At 48.9% G+C, this 22,631-nt stretch overlaps 1 protein-coding gene across 3 annotated transcripts in view; it reads right to left on the bottom strand.

Moving 5' to 3' along the window:
* The window catches only part of Ptp36E (protein tyrosine phosphatase 36E), a 335,086-nt gene that overhangs the window by 57,690 nt on the left and 254,765 nt on the right, over window positions 1-22,631 (bottom strand). For all 3 annotated transcript variants that reach the window (XM_070526008.1, XM_065453737.2, XM_065453736.2), the window contains 2 exons: window positions 7,307-7,726; window positions 4,876-5,151 (listed from right to left, as the gene is read on the bottom strand). In XM_070526008.1, the coding sequence (XP_070382109.1) occupies window positions 4,876-5,151; window positions 7,307-7,384 (354 nt within the window). In that variant the 5' untranslated portion in view covers window positions 7,385-7,726. The remainder of the gene's footprint in view (window positions 1-4,875; window positions 5,152-7,306; window positions 7,727-22,631) is intronic.

Raw genomic sequence — 22,631 nt, 5'->3', positions numbered from 1 at the left:
TGTGGATGGGACGATGTGGATGGGCCAATGGGAATGGGCCAATGGGAATGGGCCAATGGGAATGGGCCAATGGGAATGGGCCTGTGGGAATGGGCCCGTGGGAATGGGCCAGTGGGAATGGGCCAGTGGGAATGGGCCAATGCGAATGGGCCAATGGGAATGGGCCAATGGGAATGGGCCAATTGGAATGGGTCAATGGGAATGGGCCAATGGGGTTGGGCCAATGGGGTTGGGCCAACGGGGATGGGAAATGAGGGTGGGAAATGAGGGTGGGAAAATGGGGTGGGAAAACGGGGGTGGGTTAATGGGGATATGTCCCTGGAACAATTGGGCAAGTGCCATTGGAGCGACTGGTTGTGTGGCAGTGGTTGTGAAGTCTGTGGCCACTAAGGTTTAGTTTGCTTCCAATCTTATGCCCTCTCATTACAAACACTTACTTACTATAAACAAAAGCGCTGTGGCCTGTAACCTCTACATAATTGTCCGCTACACAACAATCACACTATTCATGCAACCATTCTCTTCAAATCTTGAATGCTTCGTATTACTTAGATGTCAACTACAATTGAGCCTGCCAAAGTTTTCTGAACCGCTTGCTCCCTTCACGGGAACCGAATAGCATTGTCAGTTTTCGATTTCAAGCATTTCACTGGGGCAGGAAAGTTGCTTGGTTCTCCACATGAGGAGATTAAGGCCAGGCCACCAACGCCAACTGGCAATTTTTTTCCTTTCATCGCAACATTACTAGGGAGGAAATGCCAAGATTCAGGTAGATAAAGCAAAAAAGCCATAGCAAATAACCCAAGAAAAGCATAAACGCAGTTACACATCGTGGAACAACTTGTGAAGCTTTATTTCTAACCATACGGTGGAGTGCACTCGTACAAAATCGATATTATAGTGTTATTTGAGTGTAATGTTACTATTGTAATAATTATTTATTAGCAACTGGTCTGCCCGACTATCCACAGTGGCAAACACGCTCCAGCATACCAGAACTGCTATTACTGGATTGAGTTAAGTTTTGCTCGATTCATAAATATTTTGGACGTAGCAAACCCAGCATAGCAAAGATGATTCTTTGTGCTTTATGCGGTTAACGTTCACTGTGTTTGCAACGTTGAAACAAATAGCACCACGGTAAAGGCTAAATTACACGTCACAAATAATATATATTTGAGAGACATCATTATTCAGTAAATATCTTTGTTGTTGCTTTCCGATTACGTAAGTCATATTTGGAAACAGTAGAGCCATGGCTCCAACAGTATCAACAATATCCTTATTTCCGCCGTTGCTGTTGTCTCCAGTAATAGCTTTACGTAATCAAAAAGCAACAGAAATATACTTAAAATAACACGTTGAAATTGTGCACGAAACCGAAAGTGGGCATAGTGACAAGCCATCGCCATTAAAAATTGCGCTAATCCAATCCTCACGTCACCAAGCTGCGGTGTTGTTGGCGCCCGATCGTAACCTAATCAGGCTACGACGGTACGTAATACCGGTATCTCAACGCGGCATCTCAACTGTCATCAATGGCGCTAAAGATAAGAGGGTCCGGGCAGTCAATAGCGATAATGAGTGCTGTCGGCAATGAGGAGTCATGCCGGCGGTACGAGAATCGGAGGCGCGCGTTACAATCGAGGGCACGGTTAGAGTCGAGTAGATACGGTAATATAATTTTTGCGCTTCCGGAAAATTTAGTTGTCCGGTCGATCACACCACGAGCTTTACGAGAAACGTCGCTCGCGGCAGTGGGCGTAGAAAAGGGGCCCCGCGGTACTACACAGCCGTGTCCCCTAATTTGACTCGCGACGAGGAAGCCCCGGAAATCGTTTTTGACGGGGAAGATGAGCGGTTGAAGAGCATGCAGCGAGCTCCATATACTCGAACTGTCGAGCAGATCAGCCGTCGCACTCATATCCAGGCATTCCAGGGACGTCCACGCCTTCAATGGCGCCAGCATTGCTGGTGACAAGGGGGGGGGGGGGGGGGGGGCAAACCGCGTGCGCATGAAGTGTTCGGGTAATCGATCTCGCAAACAATACCGATATTTGCGCCACTCGTGCTGCTGCTTTCCATTGTCGCTTGACGTAATCGGAAAGTCTGCCTATTCACGGGGAAGCTAATGCGCATCCACTGCCGTAAAAAAGAAATGGAAGAAAAGAAAAACGAATGTTGAAAGAAGGGAAAAGAGTAAACAAAAGAAGTTTTCTGACTATGACGCTCCAGGAACATTAGTGTTTCGCAGCGTCCAAAACACTATTCTTATTTTTTCTTTTCTTTCTTGACAGGTTAAGAAGGCGGAAATATCCGCGATACTTGTGCACTCTTTAGGGAATTCGGGCGACGAAAAGCTTGGCCTTGCAATAAAGGATCATAGTTTTACAACCTTAAAGTGACACTCAACAGAAGCACTGGATCCGTTTGGAATGACAAAACGTTCGACGAAAACTCCACTTGACTTAATTTCACAGTGACAGGTTAATTATCAGAACATGTTCGCATGCGTGTGTGCGTGCGTGCGCATGTGCGCGTTCACTTTATTTTCGATCATAACTAGATTAGATTAGATAAATAGTTAAATAGTTAGATAGATAAATAGTTAGATAGATAAATAGTTAGATAGATAAATAGTTAGATAGATAAATAGTTAGATAGATAAATAGTTAGATAGGTAAATAGTTAGATAGGTAAATAGTTAAATAGATAAATAGTTAAATAGATAAATAGTTAAATAGCTAAATGGTTAAATAGCTAAATAGTTAGTAAAACAGATAAATAGTTAGTAAAATAGATAAATAGTTAGTAAAATAGATAAAAAGTTTAGATTAGATAGATAGATAGATAGATAGATAGATAGATAGATAGATAGATAGATAGATAGATAGATAGATAGATAGATAGATAGATAGATAGATAGATAGATAGATAGATAGATAGATAGATAGATAGATAGATAGATAGATAGATAGATAGATAGATAGATAGATAGATAGATAGATAGATAGATAGATAGATAGATAGATAGATAGATAGATAGATAGATAGATAGATAGATAGATAGATAGATAGATAGATAGATAGATAGATAGATAGATAGATAGATAGATAGATAGATAGATAGATAGATAGATAGATAGATAGATAGATAGATAGATAGATAGATAGATAGATAGATAGATAGATAGATAGATAGATAGATAGATAGATAGATAGATAGATAGATAGATAGATAGATAGATAGATAGATAGATAGATAGATAGATAGATAGATAGATAGATAGATAGATAGATAGATAGATAGATAGATAGATAGATAGATAGATAGATAGATAGATAGATAGATAGATAGATAGATAGATAGATAGATAGATAGATAGATAGATAGATAGATAGATAGATAGATAGATAGATAGATAGATAGATAGATAGATAGATAGATAGATAGATAGATAGATAGATAGATAGATAGATAGATAGATAGATAGATAGATAGATAGATAGATAGATAGATAGATAGATAGATAGATAGATAGATAGATAGATAGATAGATAGATGAATTCAGCCCACACCGCCGACTCTTATATCTCACTCAGCGGTGGAAGCTATGAAAGACGCCAGTAGCAGACGGCTGCGCATTACTTTCGTTCACCCATAGCTTCGGTGCACACAGCTCGGTGCACTTATTCCAACTTCCGCCAACATCGGAATGCGGGCCGCGCCGGGTGGAGGCTCGAACCCGCGAACACGTGATCGTCATTACAGAGCTCTGCGGCAACTGAGCCACCACAGCTGGTCAGGGTTGGAGCTCAGGAGAGCGATTTGCCGCTGAACGAGGGCGTAAGAAACGATCAGATGAAAGAGAAAAAGAAAAGAAAGAGCTCCGCTTTAAAGGCGAACTCCACCAGTATCGACGAGCGTAACACAAAGTCCACACCGCCAGAAGGAAAGAAAGAAAGAAAGGATAAGAAAATAAAGGGGGAAAAAAGGAGGCTGCTCTAGATGGACGAGTGGGGCGGGGCTCACCTTCAGCTCGCACGATATGTGGGCAACATTTTCTCCCTCCGAGCTAGATCTGCCCTTTGCCCCTCAAGTCTCAAGGTCCACGCTTGAAATTTCGTAATGATCTTTCCTTCTTTCTTCGTCCCCCGCGCAGTGCCGGAAACGAGAGCACGCCAGCTGTCACTTCCCCGCTACTGCAAAACGCGTAAGCGCTCCTCAACACCCCAAATTCGAGTGCACTGACACTATATATATATATATATATATATATATATATATATATATATATAGGTGTGTGTGTGTGTGTGTGTGTGTGTGTGTGTGTGTGTGTGTGTGTGTGTGTGTGTGTTTAAAGAACCCTAACAAGGCAACCCTGGTCGCTGCTATCGACGCCACAGGGGAGTCGTCCTTAACTTGCATAGTAAGTTGGATGGATCCTCTTACGATTTTTTTTTCTTTTTTTGCGACTAAACGTTATTTCCAGATGTTCGATGTGTTTCCACAACTACGCACTAAAGAACCTAGCATTAATCTTGCTCTTCATTTCCCGCCTTCACCTTAGACGGGACAGCGAAGTTAGCGCTTGCCTTTCGTCCCCATCGCTGTTCCGTCTAACGTGCGCACTTCTTCATCAACCAAACACAAGTTTTTATACGTTCTCCGTATATTAACGTAGAATTGTAAGATAACATCCCTATCGACTTTTTTTTTCAAGAGGGCAGTAATTTTCTTGGTTCCCTCACTTAAACGCGTTTCATAAACGGATATCCTCCACCGGAAAACTACAGGTATAGCAAAAAAGCACAGACTGCTTTTCTCACTTGTACACGTCAGCAAGAATCGCTGGCAAAGACGTCAACGCTCACCAGGAACTCGGTCTTGAGGAGCACGTCGTACTTCTTGAAGAGCGCGATGTGCTTGGGGAACCGGGCGAGCTCGATGGGCCGCGTGGGTATGAAGGCAGACGCCTCGTCCGGCAGGGGGAGCAGGCCGCTGTTGAGCAGGGACAGCTGCAGCATATTCAGCGAGCTCATCACGCCCGAGTTGGCGCTGCGGAGCCGCTGCGCCCGGGACTTGGACCGCGGCGGAGGGGGCGCCGACCCGTGCGAAGACTTGGACTTGCTCTTGGACTTGCTCTTGAGCTAGAGGGATAACAGAACGAGTGTACGGTGAGAATAGATTTACATTCTTCCTTTACGCACTCGGTGGCTACTACACACACACACAAAAAAAAACAGCCTGCACGAACCAGCGGACGAGCGCACTCTACTCGTGGGCGCAAGGGAGGCAGCGGGGAGGCGAGCGCGCTAGAAGAGAGGGGGGCAGGAGGAGAGGCTAAAACCCCTTAAACTTGGTAAAGTAGTGCCACGCTTTGAAGAATGCCGCCTCCTCCTCGCGCGCTCTGGCCGAGGTTGACGCCGCGTCGCTATTGGCCTAATAGCATCACGTGGGCCCTCGCGCCGTGCATCAGCGCCATTTTTGCTCGAGAAGCGTCTACGGAGGGGCGAGGTGAGCATGTTGGCGCCGTTGCTACGCTCGAGCAGTGTAGGCGGCGCCACGGTCGAGAGAAGAGAAACGAGGAGTTGAGTGTCGCTACTTTATGAAGTTTAAGGGGATTTAGGAGAGGCTGGTTGGTGCGCGTTTTCTACTACGGTGGCGAGTGCGAATGGCGAAGCTGAGGACGACCGCGCGCACCCTGTCGCGGAGGTCATGTGCGCCGGGTACAAAGGCTACGCGTACCGAAGACTGATGGCTTCGTGTGTGCTGCGTGCTCCCGAGCCTACTTCACGTTGTAGGGCATTTCGCTCGCCGCTGCTGCCGCTCTTCGTTGTGCCAGCGTTGTCATACCGAGTGTTATGCGGTCACAGAGTTAGATGCGCTCATGTTGACTCGCATGGCACCGAGCTTATTAGCGCAATTAGTAAGCGAATGCTCTCTGACCATTTATATCACCGGTAAAACTACAAATCTTCCTCTCACGCTCATTTAGTGTCTATGGCAGCAAACCAGGTGCAACCTGGTTCCCCCCCCACCTCCCTGTTTTTACATACTTTCTCTGTCCATCTGAATCGGTGGACCATCGAGATCACGAAACTGCTCTCAATTATAGAGTTCTTACCGGACAGATGACACTTCCCGACGTTCCCAAATAAGTCACTCTGATAAGAAAATGAAATTCCAATGGGTAACTACGTTTCTTCGAGAGATTCGCTTTCTCGAACTGCCGCTGGCCGCTCATTCACGCAGCTGCGAGCGGACGATCGACCGCCGAAAAGTGCCCTACATCTAGCCAGGCCTCTCGCACGCCTCACGTCTCAGCTGTCACGCCTTAATTCTTTCCGACAAGGAAAGTGGGACCAGTGCTCAAGTTCAACATTCACATATCTCACTAACGTTAAGCTTAATTCTAAATTAAATTCTAAGGTTGACGTGCCGAAACCACGATATGATTGCGAAGCGCGCTACAGTGAGGGTGAAAGGGGATTCCATAGCCGCTAAGCCACCGCGCCGGATCGCCTTAATTCTGCCCGTACAAGAAGAGCATTACTTCGCGCCAAGAGGGCCAAGAGCTGGCCAGTTGGCACATATCTGAAGGATGAAAACCAGCGCGAAACACAAGGTGCGCTAGAAGATGATGGGTCCAGGCTTCCTGAGGATATATATATTTTCAGCACTGTCAGTTTATGTTTATGTCCACTGCAGGACGACGGCCCCTCCAGGCGATTTCCAACTGACCACGTATCGCGCAAGCTGAGCCCATATATGCATGCAGATTTCTTAACATTATCTTACCACCTAATTCTATGGCGTCTTCGACTGCGCTTCCCTTCCCTTGGCACGCATTCTGTAGCTTTAATTGTACACCCGTTATCTGCCCTACGGATTACTTGACTTGTCCAGCTTCCTTTTAATGTCAACCAGAATATCGGCTAACCCTTTTCCCTTTATTATAGACCGCTGTCTGCTCGTCTGTTAACGTGGAGCCTAAATTGTTCCATTACATCACTCGTTACTCGAATTTCTTATAATGAAACTTCAGTTCTTAGTTCTAGCCTCATCCCGTTGTCACCTTTCTTGTGTACGTCGTGTTTTAACGCGACAGCGTAAAGGAGCTCGTGTCCCATAAAAACCGGTGTCGTTGGCGTCGGGGTCGGTGTCGGCGTCGTTGGCCGTGAGCGATAAATCCCGGGAGGCACTTCATGAATAAAAAACAACTTTTTCACTAGTTGTCACCCTTGAATTACTTTGAACGCGCGCCGACGCAGACCGCACGCACGCGCTCAATGGGGGCCGCACCTTGGGCGTCGACGCCTGCGTCGTCGCGTTGGTGGCGGCGGGCGCCGAGGAAGAGGACTTCTTGCTGCCTCTGCCCATCTTGGGGCGGGCGCCCGAAGGCGGGGCGTCCAGCGCCGCGTCGCTAGAGTGCTTCCTCACGCCGCTGTCGGCCAGCCTGCAGTGCGGCTCGGCCGCCCGCGCATGCGCACCGGCTCCACTCCTGCTCTCCTTGGCGCAGCAGGCTTAGCACCAGCAGCAGCGCCAGCGCGCGTTCACGCGCGGAACCACGGAGAGCGCAACATGGCCGCGGCTGCCTCCGTCGCTTCTGCTCTCAGCGCTTGCGGTGCTGCCGCTGACGGTGCCTCCAGTGATGAGCGACGAAGCTTCGTCCAACGTCGTGGAACAACGTCGCGACCACCGTCGGTCGAAAGCCAGAGGATTCTGCAAGGAGTGGAAATTACACAGGTTCAGCGGAAAGACATACGTGACAAAGGAGAGACGCATTACGCGCGAAAACAGTGCCAGATAATCAGAGTCTCAATCAACAGGAGCTGTAGTGCATATATATTTCAGTAGAGTTATAAACATAGACTGGGTAGATAAACCACTTGAGACCATTGAATGCACAGACGACGGCAGAACGTGACACAAGAACATTACCAAGTGTAGCTCTCAAGCTAAAAGTGCGAGCAAAAGCAGTGTACCTACACGTCATAAAAATCGCTGATTTCATGGCACACTAAAAAGGATACGGATGGTTTGAAGGAGAAACAATTATGTGGACACCACGAACCATGGTAATCTATTTTGCAAAGCTTTTTTTCTCGGGTTTGCAAGGAGCGCTGTTCTGGTTTGCAAGCATGTGCAAGTGAGGCTCATACTGAAAGTCGCGATGTGGGCGTTGCCTCAACGAGGCGCAAGGTGTCCGATTCCTTCAGACCCCTCCGCCTGTTGGCCACTCGTCTGATCATGTTCAAGATTTGGTCTGACGTGAGCTTCATTTTTCTAATCATGGCTGTTGCCTTGCCGTCTGCCTGGATCAGGAGGCCCAGGATCCTGAGTTGTGGTACCGGGAGGATCCGGTTCCCTTCCAAAGTGATTTCTATATTTTCTGCTTGTGTACGTGATGCACGTGGTCTGACAATGGTCAGCTCCGATTTTTGAGGCGAACAGCAAAGGCCACATGTCTTCACATAGCTGTTGATCGTGTCAGCCGCTTTTTGGAGCGTGTTTTCTATCCAGCCATCCGACCCTGCCCTCGCAGTCCAGATGGTGATGTCGTCGGCATATAATGCGTGGCCCAGACCATCTATTGATTCTAGAAGCTTGGGCAACGGCAGGAGAGCCATGTTAAATAAGAGGGGGGAAAGGACCGAACCTTGAGGCGTTCCTCGATCCCCCAGGTAGATCGGTTGGGATGTCTCCTCTCCTATTCTGATCCTTGCCGTTCGGTTACGAAGAAAGTCTCGGATGTAGTTGTAAGTTTTCACTCCACAACCTGTGTTGCGCAGGTTGCGGAGGACACTTTCATGTGTGACGTTATCAAAGGCCCCTGTGAGGTCTAGCGCTAGTATCACTCGCGGCGCCTGCTTCGTTGCTTGCTTAATTACCAGTTCGTTGAGTTGTACGAGAACATCCTGGGTGCCCAGGTGTTGCCTAAAGCCATACATTGTCTCTGGCATCTGATCGGTGGCGTCAAGATGTCGCTGCAACCTCTTAAGTACCATACGTTCCATGACCTTCCCCACGCAGGACGTGAGGGACATCGGTTGCATGTTGTCGATGTGAGGTGTCTTCCCAGGCTTGGGTATGAAGCGGACTTCTGCCTCTTTCCATTCGTGTGGAAGATTGCCAGACTCCCAGACCCGGTTCATATACTCGAGCAGCTGTCTGCGGGCTTTGTGCTCGAGGTTGTTAAGTAACTTGTAGGTAATGGAATCGGGTCCCGGCGCGCTGCCCCTGTTGCTCTCGGAGATTGCCGAGATCAACTCGGTGTCAGTGAATGGCTTATCTAACGCTTCATTGGTAGGTCCTGCGTAGTCGGGAGGTGCGATATCACCCTTCTCCGTTTTAGGTACTTGGCCTTCAGGTCGTTGATGAGTTTGTCGGCACCCCCAGCATAGTTGTTGAGGGTGCGTGTGAGGCTTCGATTAGTGGCGCTCTTGCTGCCGAGAGGATCGATCAGGTGACGAAGGAGGCACCACGTCTTCCTGGTAGAAAGGGTGCCCTGCAGTCCATCACACACGCTCAGCCAGTTCTCTCTGCACAGCTTGGACGCGTATTCAGCTGCTTGCTTGTTGAGATCATGGATGCGTTTGCGAAGTTTCTTGTTGTGTCGTTGTTTCTTCCAGCGTCTGGTGAGGCTGTGTCGTGCTTCCCAAAGGTGGGCAAGCTTTGCGTCCACACAGGGTGTCTGCAGTGTGGTCGCAATTTTCTGGGTGTATTTGTCTACCAGCTCGAGTTGTTCCTTAGCCCATTCCCCATACGATTTGGTGCTGCTCGTGTCCTCGTCTTCATCGGCTGCTTGCCTTTTTCGAAGCTTGTCCCGGTCAGTTATCTTTGTTGTTCCCATTCGGGCCTTGAAGGCGGGCCCCCTGATCGTAATACTGAGGATATCGTGGTCCGACCCGAGGTTCGCGCCTGTGTTCTGCCACGACACGTCCAAGGTTCCACTCAGCAGGGTAAGGTCTGGAGTGGTGTCCCGGGTTGTACTTGTGCCCATGCGGGTGGGAGTGTTTGGTTCGTTGAGTAGGGCTAATGTGTGCTGATCCATGAGGTTCGCCAGCACCCTGCCTCTCTTGGAGCAAAATTTGTAACCCCATATTGTGTGAGGCGCATTGAAATCTCCTAATATCAATGGGGGTCGGCTGCCCGCCTCTCTCTTGCTGTCTAGTAATGTGCCCTCTATGTCGAGGTTCTTCTTGGAGGGCCGACAGTATGCGTTGAGTATAAAGATGTTGTTCTTGCTTCCTATGCCTCTGCTGTGAATTTCCAAGAGAACGTGTTCACACCCTCTCTGAATGGTAATGTGCTGCGTTGCAGCTATGTTGCTTCGGACTAGGATGGCTGTGCTTTTCTCACTGGGATCGGTGTATGTGATGTACCCCGCGAGTTTTGGTCGCGAGTTCGTTTCTTGAATTGCAAGAATATCCGGTTTGTGTTCCGCATTATCTATATATTGCTGTAATTCGCCTATTTTGTCTTTAATTCCTCGGCAGTTCCATTGGGCTAAGATCGTTGTTATATCACAAATCGTCTACGCGGCGCCGTACCTGCAGCTCCTCAAGAAGGACGTCTTACTACTTGACGCAATAATCAGGAAAGCCACGAAGCAGGCCCTGGGTATTCCCATAAATTCATCCACGACAAAATTACTTCAAATGGGAGTCCACAACACAGTAGCCGAGCTCGTAGAAGCCCACCTATCCAATCAAAGGGTACGCCTTAGCCAGACCAAGGCGGGCAGAAGCGTCCTCCGCAAGCTAGGATGGCAAGAATCGCACTACACCCGCCACGACCAATTACCCGAAAAGTTGAGTGAGAAGTTGGAATGCAAACCACTACCACGCAACATGAACCCCACAAGGCATGCCGGACGACGCGACGCCCGGGCAAGAGCCATCTCCAGGACCCTGGAGGTAGACGACACTGTCTTATATACAGACGCATCTCTATCGAAACGCTCCACGAGGGCAACAGTCGTGGTCACCGGGCTAGAAAAGCTGGTCACCTGCGCATCAGTCTACACTCCGTCTTCGGAGGAAGCAGAAGAAGCAGCGATAGCTCTCGCACTCCTGCGACCAAACGTCACCAAGATCGTCACGGACTCACAAGCTGCATACAAGAACTACAGATCTGGCTGGGTGTCCCTTGGGGCACTAAAATTCTTGGTAAAGCTACGCCTCCTAAACAAGCAATCGAATTAGTTTGGGTCCCGGCTCACTCCTTAGTTGAGGGCAATGAATATGCTCATCAACAGGCCCGAGCGCTAAACTCCCGGGCCAACGAGGGGGAGGCAAGGGGATGGCAACCCATCACAAATTACAGAGATATAGTCAGATATTACAGGGACGGCAGGAAGACATTCCCGCACCCCCACAATTCCTTGACCGAACAAACAATATACAGGCAAATCCAGGCAGGATCCTTTCCCCACCCCTGCCTCCAGAACAAAATGTACCCAGAGAGATAAGAACACATGTCCTCACTGCAATGCATTAGGCACCCTTCGGCACATCATAGGAGAGTGCAATTTTTCCATAGACCACCCCCCACCTATACCCATAACTAATCCCCCTGCTATCCCCACTCTTTCCGAGCGATGGGAGATCATGCTGTCCAGCCCCGCCCTGGGAGACCAGCTCCGACTGATCCACAGGGGCCAGGCGGCCCTGGAAGCATATGGAGCCCGTGAAGAGGGAGCCACCCCATCAGACGCTTAACGCGTTTCAGTTCATAATGCACCAGTAAAGTTGTTTCTCTCTCTCTCTCTCTCTCTCTCTCTCTCTGGGCGTTGCGATAAAGACACGAGGAAGCTCATATAAGGGACATGCACGTGCAGCGCTACATAAGTGTAGTTTTTGTGTCTTGTCGTGCCCTTATCGTCGGTCCGCGTTGCAGCTCACTCGTTTCAAGTAGAACACATGACTATGCTGGACGGGTTTTCGTGGGAAAACTTGTCGCCAGATGTAAATAAACTTGAGGTGCTCGAACAGCGACGACACACTGGGTGTAGACTAGATTGAACTACAAGCTTTGCGCACCAAAACAAAGTAGCCTGGCGCCCGAAATGTTTCTCAAAGTACTCGCTTTCACCAATAAACGGCTAGGTTCCGCTCCGCTGCTGTCTCATCATTGTGTGTTGGCACCGCTGTGCTTCGCACCTACGAGCGAGCGCGCACCCTCGTATCGAGCCATAGTACACGGCGCGTATTGATACCAACCATGTGTTGCGGAGTGGAGCAGCTCCATTCCATTTCCACTCAATTCCGGAGAGTGGAACTCACCGTAATTCCACTCCTTTTACTTGCTGAGAATGATGTAAGTTAGACGATTGCCAGAGTGCCTGGGCTGGTCCATCTCATTCCTCAAATTCCAGTAAAAAAAGTTTTTCATTATAATTGTTCCCTATGTGCGCTTGCGTTGCCTAGCGCACATAGGGAATGCCTTTCATAGCAGTTTTTCTTTAAGTCTTGAAACTAGTACAATTTATGCTACGCACTACGCTTTGGCCCAAGAGCAAACACGCAATGTGGCTTCTCATCTATTCAGGGAATTATTACCTGTAATCTATTTAGTATTTATTCGAGTAAAAGGAAATACAAACTCATCTTACACCGAGTCCCCCACAATGGGCGAGCGCATATATTTCAAGAAAGAACACGCAAGCAAAACTCAGATGGTGGCTTTGAAAGAGAACGTTGTCTTCTAAGCAAGTGTGTTTGGAATCTTGGATATTGCTGACGCCAGATGCATTTTAAATGCATAAGCATTTCTATGCCTACCTAACAGCGCTTGTGTCTCGTCCTTGTTCCTTTGTGGCTGCATGTGTTTGCGTTTTTATAATTTTCAAATCAAGTATGCACCAACTCACCCAGCAAGAAGTTTTAATGAATAACCAACGAGGAAACCCGTCCATCCGTCACGTAAGACGGCGCCGGTGGCGGTCGTAGTAGTTCGAGCATATTGAGAGAGATGGCGCGAGTGTTGCGCTGCTAACGCCCCCTAACGGAGCGATTACTAGGGCGCTAAAGGGAGTAGGCTCTTCGTCTTTGGCTGGGGGTCAAAAAGGGAGAGGCTTGGACCAACCATTCGCGGGACCGTCCCGCGAAAGTCTTAGGGTCAGGACAAGGATAGCACGAACACGATCGTTCGAACGCGCCACCTTGATACACGCGACTCTGAGGTCCTGCCGAGCTGATCCTGCGGGTCGTCCCTTGTCCTATACTAAATGCATCCTTCGTCACATGCACGTGCTTGGTTTTTCGCTAGGCACACCCTGCTGTAGGTCTCCTCATCGCCTTCTTTACTAGATGCCTGCGAAATGGTTCGCGCTCCCAGCGGAACGGGCCTGCACTCAGTTGTGAACAAGTGTCGCGAGGTGGCGTTCATGACCGACACTAGCATCACGGCCGGCGGGCGGTGGCGACAGCTGGTGACCCAGCGCACGGTGTTTACGTGGTCGGCACCACGGTGAAACCATGGTCGGCACAATCGTATGGGTGTGCATTTTTAAAGGTTGGCTGTCCAGCGCAAGAATAGCTGTCGCCTGTAATGTCTGAAAACATACCCTGAGCTATGATGAAGGTTAATGGCCTTCGAGATCGGCGCGCACACGTGAGGAAGATTTCGGAAGCCACGCGAAGTAGTGCCGAATGGCACCGCCAGTGACATGTGGCGCTCGCGACCGACACTAGGGGAGAGGAGAAAAGGGAGAGGGTTTGGCAGCTGGCTTCCTGGTTAATAGGCAGGCATCTAGCAAAGAAAGCAATGGTCTATGTACACGAGATGCCGACGTCAAACACAGAAGAGGCAAAGCAGCTATACAATACAATATGTTTATTTAGCATCATTCGGATCATTCGGATGGCAAAAAGCCAATGCGAAGGCTTGACGAGGCCGATGCACCCTACAGAGGCCTGGCAGTGGTGCACGAGAACAAATAAAGGTCCACGTGATTAACCTGAGCGTTGACTGTGCGTCCACTTCGCTTCGTTGTAGATGTTGCGTCCACACTCACTCCTCTTACCTCCTCCACCGCATTCATCTCTCCATTTACCTCTCTCTCTCTCTTGCAAATTCTGCCTCTCTCCCAAAGCAGACTTAAGACACATCATGTGGGGGTGCCCTAAGTACCCCCTTCCCCCTTTCCTCAAGCAATTAATATCTAGTGAGGAGCAGTGGGAGGCTGCCTTGCGCAGCTCCAGGCCCGATCTTCAGGAGGCCATTCTGAAGCGGGCTGAGAGGATAAAGGAGGCCTACTTCCAGTAGTTCCTCCCCCACCCTCTATTCCATTGCCCCCTTCCCTTTAAAGAGGGATAAAAAAAAGTTTTTCATCATCATCATCATCATCCGCGTCTCTGGGAAACCCTCAAACCACCGCGCGGTAGCGGCGCATGCGGCGTTGTAAAGAGGGTGGGGAGGGGGGTCGCCTCCCCCCCCCCCCCGCACTCGAGGGTATTGCAATAAAGGTGTGTGCAATGGTGAAAGAAAAATGTGTAAGAGAACATGAAGCAATGCAACGAACTTTTAACCCATTCTCACCAACAGCGCGGCAGGTTACCGCGGCGTGTAAGCATTTTCCACGACTCGCAGATTGACACAAGTGACTGCGACACCTCTTTGTAAAATGCTGGACATGCGCGACGAGCCGATCTGTTGGAGTTTTCTCCAGGCAACACACAAATGCGCAATCCACGAATGTTTTTGCTTCCGCAAAACTGGCGAGCGATAGCTAATGCAAATTTGCCTATTAGATGAATCTTTTTTTATCCGATTCGGTCAAAACGTTTCCTACAGACATTATTCTATGAAACGCTATGAATCATTGGCCTTGATTATCACGAATGGTTACGATATCGATCCAGTTATGTTGCATTCGCTATTGCAACATGCTGAAAAAATATTAGTTTCGCCATAAGGACGAAGCAATGAATGCGATACAAACATGTTAGCATATTGCACGAAGTGTAAGACTCGTAGCTGCAGTGGCAGTATACATTGAAGCACGCGTAAGCTAACCAAAAACGAGCTGTCGTGCTTGGAGCCCTCTGTTTGAATCATGCCGTCGGACAATTTCATCTATCTTTATAAATTATAGCCAACGTCTTTCTTAGCGACTTTACCACCACTTTTCCGCACCGGATATGTTTCAAACCTCTTTCCTGGGCCGTAGTGCACGGCCCAGGAAAGAGGCAATAAAATTACATTATATTCAGGTTTGACCTCTGTTACTGTTTCGCACTTTTAATGTTTACGTCTGAGAAGGTTCAATGCGCTACATGCACGACATGCGTCGTTGGTGTTTTCTCGTGACATTTTCTGTGGGCTGCCATTCTAAAAATGCTGAAGCATAATTTTGTAAGTAAGACCTGGTATCAACAGCCTTGTGATGGAATCGTGTGGCAATATAACCCGCATGTACCGCGTGTCAGATATCACGGCATCGCAATAGCATACGCATACCTAAATATATACCAAACCTCACAGCGACACCAACGCCGACGGCAATAATTCGATCGTAGTGTCCATATAAATCCTCTCGCAATAAAAAAAATGACCGCTAGCTGTCTACGTATGTGAAAGCATATTTAAAATGTGATGAGTGTGCGGTCGCGGACCACCTTGGACACTCATTTGTAAAAGTGACATTTCTATTCCTCCCGCCTCCTTTGCGATATTGTGCTCACCGTGACGCGTACATTCAACACATCTAAAGTTTTCTGTTAGACACCTCCAAAGTGGGCGAAACCCCCGTGCCCGTAATGCTACAAATAAGTGCGCTATACCGACGGTGGGATCGATCTTCTGTCTTATTCAAGACGCTGCCCAATGTTCTAACCATTAGGACACTGTCTCCATGATTGCTTCTCTCGTGTCATAGCCACTCTCTGAAACTGCTAATTGGCGCGTCCGTCTGGCGACCGTATCTTGCATTGTTCTCTCGAGTCAGCCAGTGCTTCGAGAGGCTACGACAGCCTACACCCTCGTCGGGATTGGGCCCACGTTTTTCGTGAGAGGTGCGTGAAACCTAAAATGTGGGTGAAGTCAGTCTACGATGCTCTCCCACATAACGAAATGCTCATGCGGCCTATAAACCCGCCGTGGTTGCTCAGTGGCTATGGTGTTGGGCTGCTGAGCACGAGGGTGCGGGATCGAATCCCGGCCACGGCGACCGCATTTCGATGGGGGCGAAATGCGAAAACACCGGTGCACTTAGATTTAGGCGCACGTTAAAGAACCCCAGGTGGTCGAAATTTCCGGAGTCCTCCACTACGGCGTGCCTCATAATCAGAAAGTGGTTTTGGCACGTAAAACCCCACAAATTAATTTTAATTCGGCATATAAGTACTGTCGTGAGCAATATTAGCGGGAAGCAGAGGAGAGCGCGTCAGATAACCTCGAACCCCGCTATACGGGCGATACGCGGCGGCCGCTGCCGGAAACGAAAGTGGAAAGGAGGATGCTGTTGTAATAACTGTTGGCATTCCCACCACGCGCCTGTCTATACAAATTGCGAAACTTCACATCGCCATCGCACATTGATAACGCTGTTTGATATTGCGGTTACTGGTAAATCTACATACCGAAGCGTGGCCAATAGTAGCACTGCTTTAATGCATAAGCATTCTAGAGCTACTTCCCTGGGAAATCTCGCCGTCTGTTCGTAACCCGTGACGGCATGCGTTCCGTAAGGCACACATGAGATCCTATGGGAGTGTATATGAAAACACCTTAAGCTAAACGCAGGAACGGGCGCCTAAGAGCTGCATTCTAAAGATAAAAAGTAAAGCACGAAAGAAAGAAAATGACTCGATGTAAGTTGCTGCAACACATAACCGTCTTATCGGCTGTCGGCGGCCAGAGAAATGCCGTAAGGTGGCGTTTTCGACAAACGCAGACGCGGTGGGAGTGCCAACCGTTAGCGGAAGAGCGCCCCACTTTCCCCCTCTGTTTCCGACAGCGCCATCAGCGTATCGCTTTAACTCGGTTTCGAGGCAATTTGCCAAGCTTTCCGGGTGTACCACCGATAGTACGACATAACTCACATCGGACATGTTTTGCAATTTTTTCTTTATATTTAGTGAGCTTCACCTTGCGTTAAAATACCCACATAGTCTACCCCGTGAGAAACCTGCAGTCATGCTAAATCCAGGCGAGGTGGGCAAGGCAAGCTTCGCTGTAAAGCTAGTATCGCCTTCACACTCTAAGAACAGTTTACACCATTTGGCTTGCCCATTCTGCCACACAAAAATAATCGTCTTCTGCCTTGATGCGTTCCCTTTCTTTATCGCTGCAAGCCCGGAACTTTCCAGTGACGAACGGCACGCGCGTTATCAGAAGAGGCACTCCAAAGGGTGTAAACTGTTCTATGCTATTAACGCGCGTGCCGTTCGTTACTGGAAAGTTCCGGGCTCGCAGCGATAAAGAAAGGAAACGCATCAAGGCAGATGACGATTATTTTTGTGTGGCAGAAGGGGCAAGCCAAAGGGTGTAAACTGTTCTTAGAGTGCACGGCACTCCTGAACGATCTGACCTGGCGGAGTAGGTGGATGCTATGCAGGTGCAAATGACGCATTCCAACTATGTGCAACGCCACGAAAAGTATACACAACGCCGTACATTCAGTGCCCTTCAAGCAGCGGCACGCAATAACAGAACGCAATACGCGAGATGTTGAAGTCGGGGGGAGCAAGTCGGAATCCAGACAGAAACTGGATGCAACATTTACTTCGCGTTTTGTTTACGCGAAGGGAAACCCTTTGCTCAACTATTCAGTAAGTTCGCGCTAGCATTTCCGCATTATTAAACGCGCTTCCAACACGAGGCTGCGTGGCAAACAAGAGGGCATGAATACGGCATTGTTACGCTTCTTTAGCCGACCCGCTCAGAAATTCGTTGCAGATGGATTGAGAAAAAAACCCGCGACCCGTAGGCCGTCATGCACTACCGGAGGGGTGCAATCTTACCAATGTTCGGAAAGCGAACCGTTCGCTTGCAGTTGCGTGATCGAGCGGAACGGCGTTTACGTCAGCAAAAGCGTCGTTCTGACCACTCAGGCGAGGGCAAGTAGTCCGGTTCACTTTGCAAACCGTTATAACATCTCAGGTGCTCCTGCATCACTACCTGAAGTGTTTTGCTTTGTCAACTGCCTCTCAAGTAGTTTTGAAGGTATAGCGCCACCATACACGAGAAACCGAACAGCTGATTTGGCATCGACGAACAGGCATTTGGGGAGAGCTATTGTGTGTGTTTGTGTGTGATTCTGAAGAGGAAGAGGTGCATTTGGGTAAAACTCAGGGTCAGGAGAGGCACAAGTTGAACAAATTGCGTTCGCACACGTAAGCCGGGCGACAGTGAGACCACGGCGGTAAAAGCGGCCCGCCTAAATCGGCCCGTTCGGCCACCTTACCAAACACCCCTTTACAACACAAGCGCGCCCACTACTAATAGGGAGGGAGTACGACTGCAAAATTAGACCATAAAACCACCACCCCCCTTTAGTTCCAACATCAGTTAGGCATGGAAGCTTTCTAATGCGTGAATTAATACGATGTGTATATTTTCACATCGTTTTTGTACCTTAGTGTTCACACACCTTATGGATCACGCAGAAGACGTTTCATGTACCCAAATGCGGCTGCATCCCTGACACAGCCTACTCGATTTCTATTTTGTTGTTATTACCCTGTCCCGCAAGCCCTCTGGGGCACGCAAAATCAAGGCGCGGTTGAGGCACCCCAACGTCCCTTCAACATAGACACGCGTCAGTTGCACCCACTCGCCAGATGCCGCTGTCAGCGAAGAGGTTCGCAAGTGCAGTTAGAGTTACGAATATAACTTCACATCAGTAACGTTCCACGGATATCGTGTACATTGGCTCCGCCATAACAATAAGCGATTTGCAAACGCCCTTAACGTAAGATCACGTTGACTGTATTATCATCTTTTTTCGTCGTCGTCCATAGTAGATAGCGCACCCGCTGTGGTTGCTTAGTGGCTAGGGCGTTGGGCCGCTAAGCACGAGGTCGCGGGATCGAATCCCGGCCACGGCGGCCGCATTTCGATGGGGACGAAATGCAAAAGCACCCGTGTATTTATGATTAGGTGCACGTTAAAGGACCCCAGGTGGTCCAAATTCCTGGAGTTCTTCACTTAGACGTGCCTCATAATGGTATCGTGGTTTCGGCGCATAAAATTAATTTTAAATTAATTTTTAAATGTATAGCGCGGCCGCTTGTCAAATACGAACTTCGACCAACTCGACAAGGTTTCCCTACCATTGCAAGTTGTAGAGTTTAACGTGCTGAAACAGAGCAGTAAATGATGAAGGAAGGAGTACGCGGACGGCCTCCGGATTAATTTTGACCATCCGCAGTTCCTCAATGTGCACCCACCCAACGCACGGTGCACGAGTATTCTCGCCTTCGGCTTCCATCGGGATACCGGGAAGCTAGCGCCGAGATTCGAACCTGCAACCTAGTGCCCAAGCAGCATGAACAGCGTCTAGCCATGGAGCCGGCAGGTCGGGTGCCTTCATGTATCCATGGTGACGGAGGAAAGAAAAAAAATATGAAACGACCAAGAGAACGGAGAGAGAGAGAGAGAGAAAATGATAAACGAAGGGTAGGGAGGTTAACCAGGACTGAGCCCGGTTGGCTACCCTACACTGGGGAAAAGGAAAGGGGGACAGAAAGATTAAAAGAAGAGAAAGTTGCGCATTGTGTAAGCAGGCTCAATCCGACTTCGCAGAAAAGAAGAGAACGGTTGCGTATTGTGTAAGCAGGCTCAATCCGACTTCGCAGAAGCATGCCAAAAAAAGAAAAGATAGAGAAACAATCGGGTTCTTTCATTGGCTGTCGATCTCAAAAAGCGAAGCAGACGGCAACCTCTCGCGTAGTCTTTGACGCACGTTTCGCAAATATCCGGGTATGTATAGTCGGGATCCTCTGGACGCCCCGCGGCGCCGTAACGACGCGCGGCTTTTTTCGGGGGGGGGGGGGGGGGGGGGGGCTCGCAAAGTAATACGTCAACCAAACGGGGCGACGTATAGCGCGCGTAGTCGTGTCGGGTCGGGCAACAAATCACATTATGCCCCCATCTGGGTCGCGGCCTCGTTCGCATTGTCCGCGTTACAGGCCGAACGACGCCGGGTTTTGTTGACGCAGAGCGAAGCGAAAGCTTCCGCGCTGCTGGCAAAGCAATTTCGACGGGATTCGCAAACACGACCAATACGCGGCTTGAGGAAGTAACGCTTAATGTTGCGACAACACATTATAGCTTGAGCGAGCTTCGAATACGAACTGAATAGCAAGGACTATCCGATTCGTATTAGATTAGAGGATTCGCTTTTCGAAACTGTCGATAAAGACAGGGGAGAGTTCGCGCGATATTGGAAACTAAACGATGCGAGGCTTGTTCAGGAGTTGGCGAAGTTGCAGCAGTAACGGACGAGATGTGCACGGTCTATCTCTGTGTCACGAGGGACAAGGCTGCGTGCGATGGTTGTCGAAGTAAGAATACCGATAGGAGTTGTAAGGTCGTTTTGATTGTTCGCCTTGGTTAAACTCATGTGTGCATTCTTTTTGTTTGGTTGAAGTGCGTGCTGGTTCGACTTCTCTGGGGTCCACTCTGCGTTTGTGTTTCTGTGGCATTACAATGTTGTGCCGTTGGCTCGCACCCGGGCCGCTTCCAGAGAGCGCCTGCTTTGGGAGGGCGGTGGCCGGACGCTGTTCGGCTAAAAAGGGGGCGGCAGGGGTTCTCGCGCCCTGGTTCGGGCGAGCGCCATAAATCGCGCAGCGAGCCGCTGCAGCGGCATCTGGAGAAGGGAGTCTTTGGGGAGTGTTTGGGTCGGGCCGAGGCGGCGCGGGCGGCTCGGGTACACTCTTAGAAAATTTTACACCCTTTGGGGTGTATCGTGTCCCACAACAATAATCGTCATCCGTGCTGCCCGCGTTTCCTTTCTTTAACGCTGCGAGCCCGGCGCTTTCCAGTCACGAACGGCATGCACCCTATCAGTGTGACGCAGCATTCTCGACAGGAAACTAGCGAGCGCCGAGTTTTCAGGAAAGGGAACGCGGGCAAGACAGATGACGATTATTGTTGTGGGACAAATATACACCCCAAAGGGTGCAACCGTTTTAAGAGTGTAGCGGCCACCGCCGGTGCTAGTTACGCAGCCCAGACACATTGTCCCACGGCTGGGGGCGAGAATGTGTGCGACTTAGATGTTCCAGTGTGAGCCGAGACTTGCGAGACGATGGACCGATCGCGTCAGGTGCCCGATCGGAGTGACGGACTGCCCCGAGGCCTTTGCTCAGCAGCATTCGTTAATGGGAACCTTCTTTCCTTGTTTGCTATATACTCCGTGTAACCGCTAATGTCTGTATGTAAACAAATTCAGTTCAAGTTACTGCCATCCAGCATCTTTAGTCCCAAAATACCGAAACAGAGAACAGAGCATCGACTTAGGAAGAGCCGAGAACGAAACGAAAACACCAAGAAAGAAGAACTCAGCGGATGAAGAGAGAAGAAAAAATCTTACTGGAGTGCGTGTTCCGAGAACCACGTCACGCATCCAAAAACATTTCGGGGCTTATTTTCTACTCATTCTGTCACAGTGGCTCACACGTATTTTGCGGGCCATGCCAACAGTGGGCAGATAGCCAGCGGCGCAAGCATGACATAACAGGGGGAAAAAAATCAGGAGTTTTTTCGCGTCCCAAGCACGATATCATTATGAGGCAGGTCGTAGTAGGGGTTCAGGGTTAATTTAAACAACCAGGGATTCTTCAATGTAGATCTAGGTCAAGTATAGAAGAGCGTTTTATCACTTCGCTTATGAAAACGCGGCCACAAAAGCGGAATCACTCAAACTTAATAAATGTAAGAAAATCAATGAGGCCGACGAATAGCATGTGCTGCTCCATTAGGAGACCGATTAAAGCCCTTCATTAATTAAGCGACGCTCTTGTCAATTTTCCCACACATCAGCCTTGATCAAGCGCTCCCCATTCTCTCCAAACGCCGGCTTTCTGGCAGGTTGAGTTTGTTTAGGACATTGAGGAAACTTTCTGTGTGGTTCGTGAAATACGCTTTTGACGTTCTGAAACGCATAATAGTGAAATGTTTTGTGCAAGGACTGAAAAACAACGCAAATGGTGAAAACTGCGATCGTAAACCATTCGCCTCCAATTTCAAGCACGTATAAAGGCGGCGTCTCGTTTACGAAAGCATGCGGGGAACGATCACTCGATAATTATTTTCAAGAGTCATGATATACCCTCCACACTTCCAACTTTCAGTGCCCATCACCCGCAAGACAGGCCCCATATATATAGGTATTTTTTTACGAAGGCTGCGATTAACCTTTGCACGTAAAACTTTCAGTACACGTCAGCCGTAACATGTCCTCTTTTTTTATCTGCGGAAATTGCTGTCCCCCTTTGGTTCTTGGGGAGCTTTAAGCACTCCCTATAACCCCTTTGAAAAGAAGTAAGTGAAAGTTAAGCGATTTTCATTTAGCCCCAATTTATTTTGCTCATTTGTACGCACAATAATCACGAATATGCTCCACATTCTGTCTAGTGAAATTCACTGAATTGTGCAGCTCTACCAGGACACAGTG

This window comes from Dermacentor albipictus, chromosome 9 (genome assembly GCF_038994185.2).
Source record: "Dermacentor albipictus isolate Rhodes 1998 colony chromosome 9, USDA_Dalb.pri_finalv2, whole genome shotgun sequence".
Lineage (NCBI taxonomy): Eukaryota > Metazoa > Arthropoda > Arachnida > Ixodida > Ixodidae > Dermacentor > Dermacentor albipictus.
Note: the sequence above shows the minus strand (reverse complement) of the source record. Positions and strands in the feature narration are given on the sequence as shown.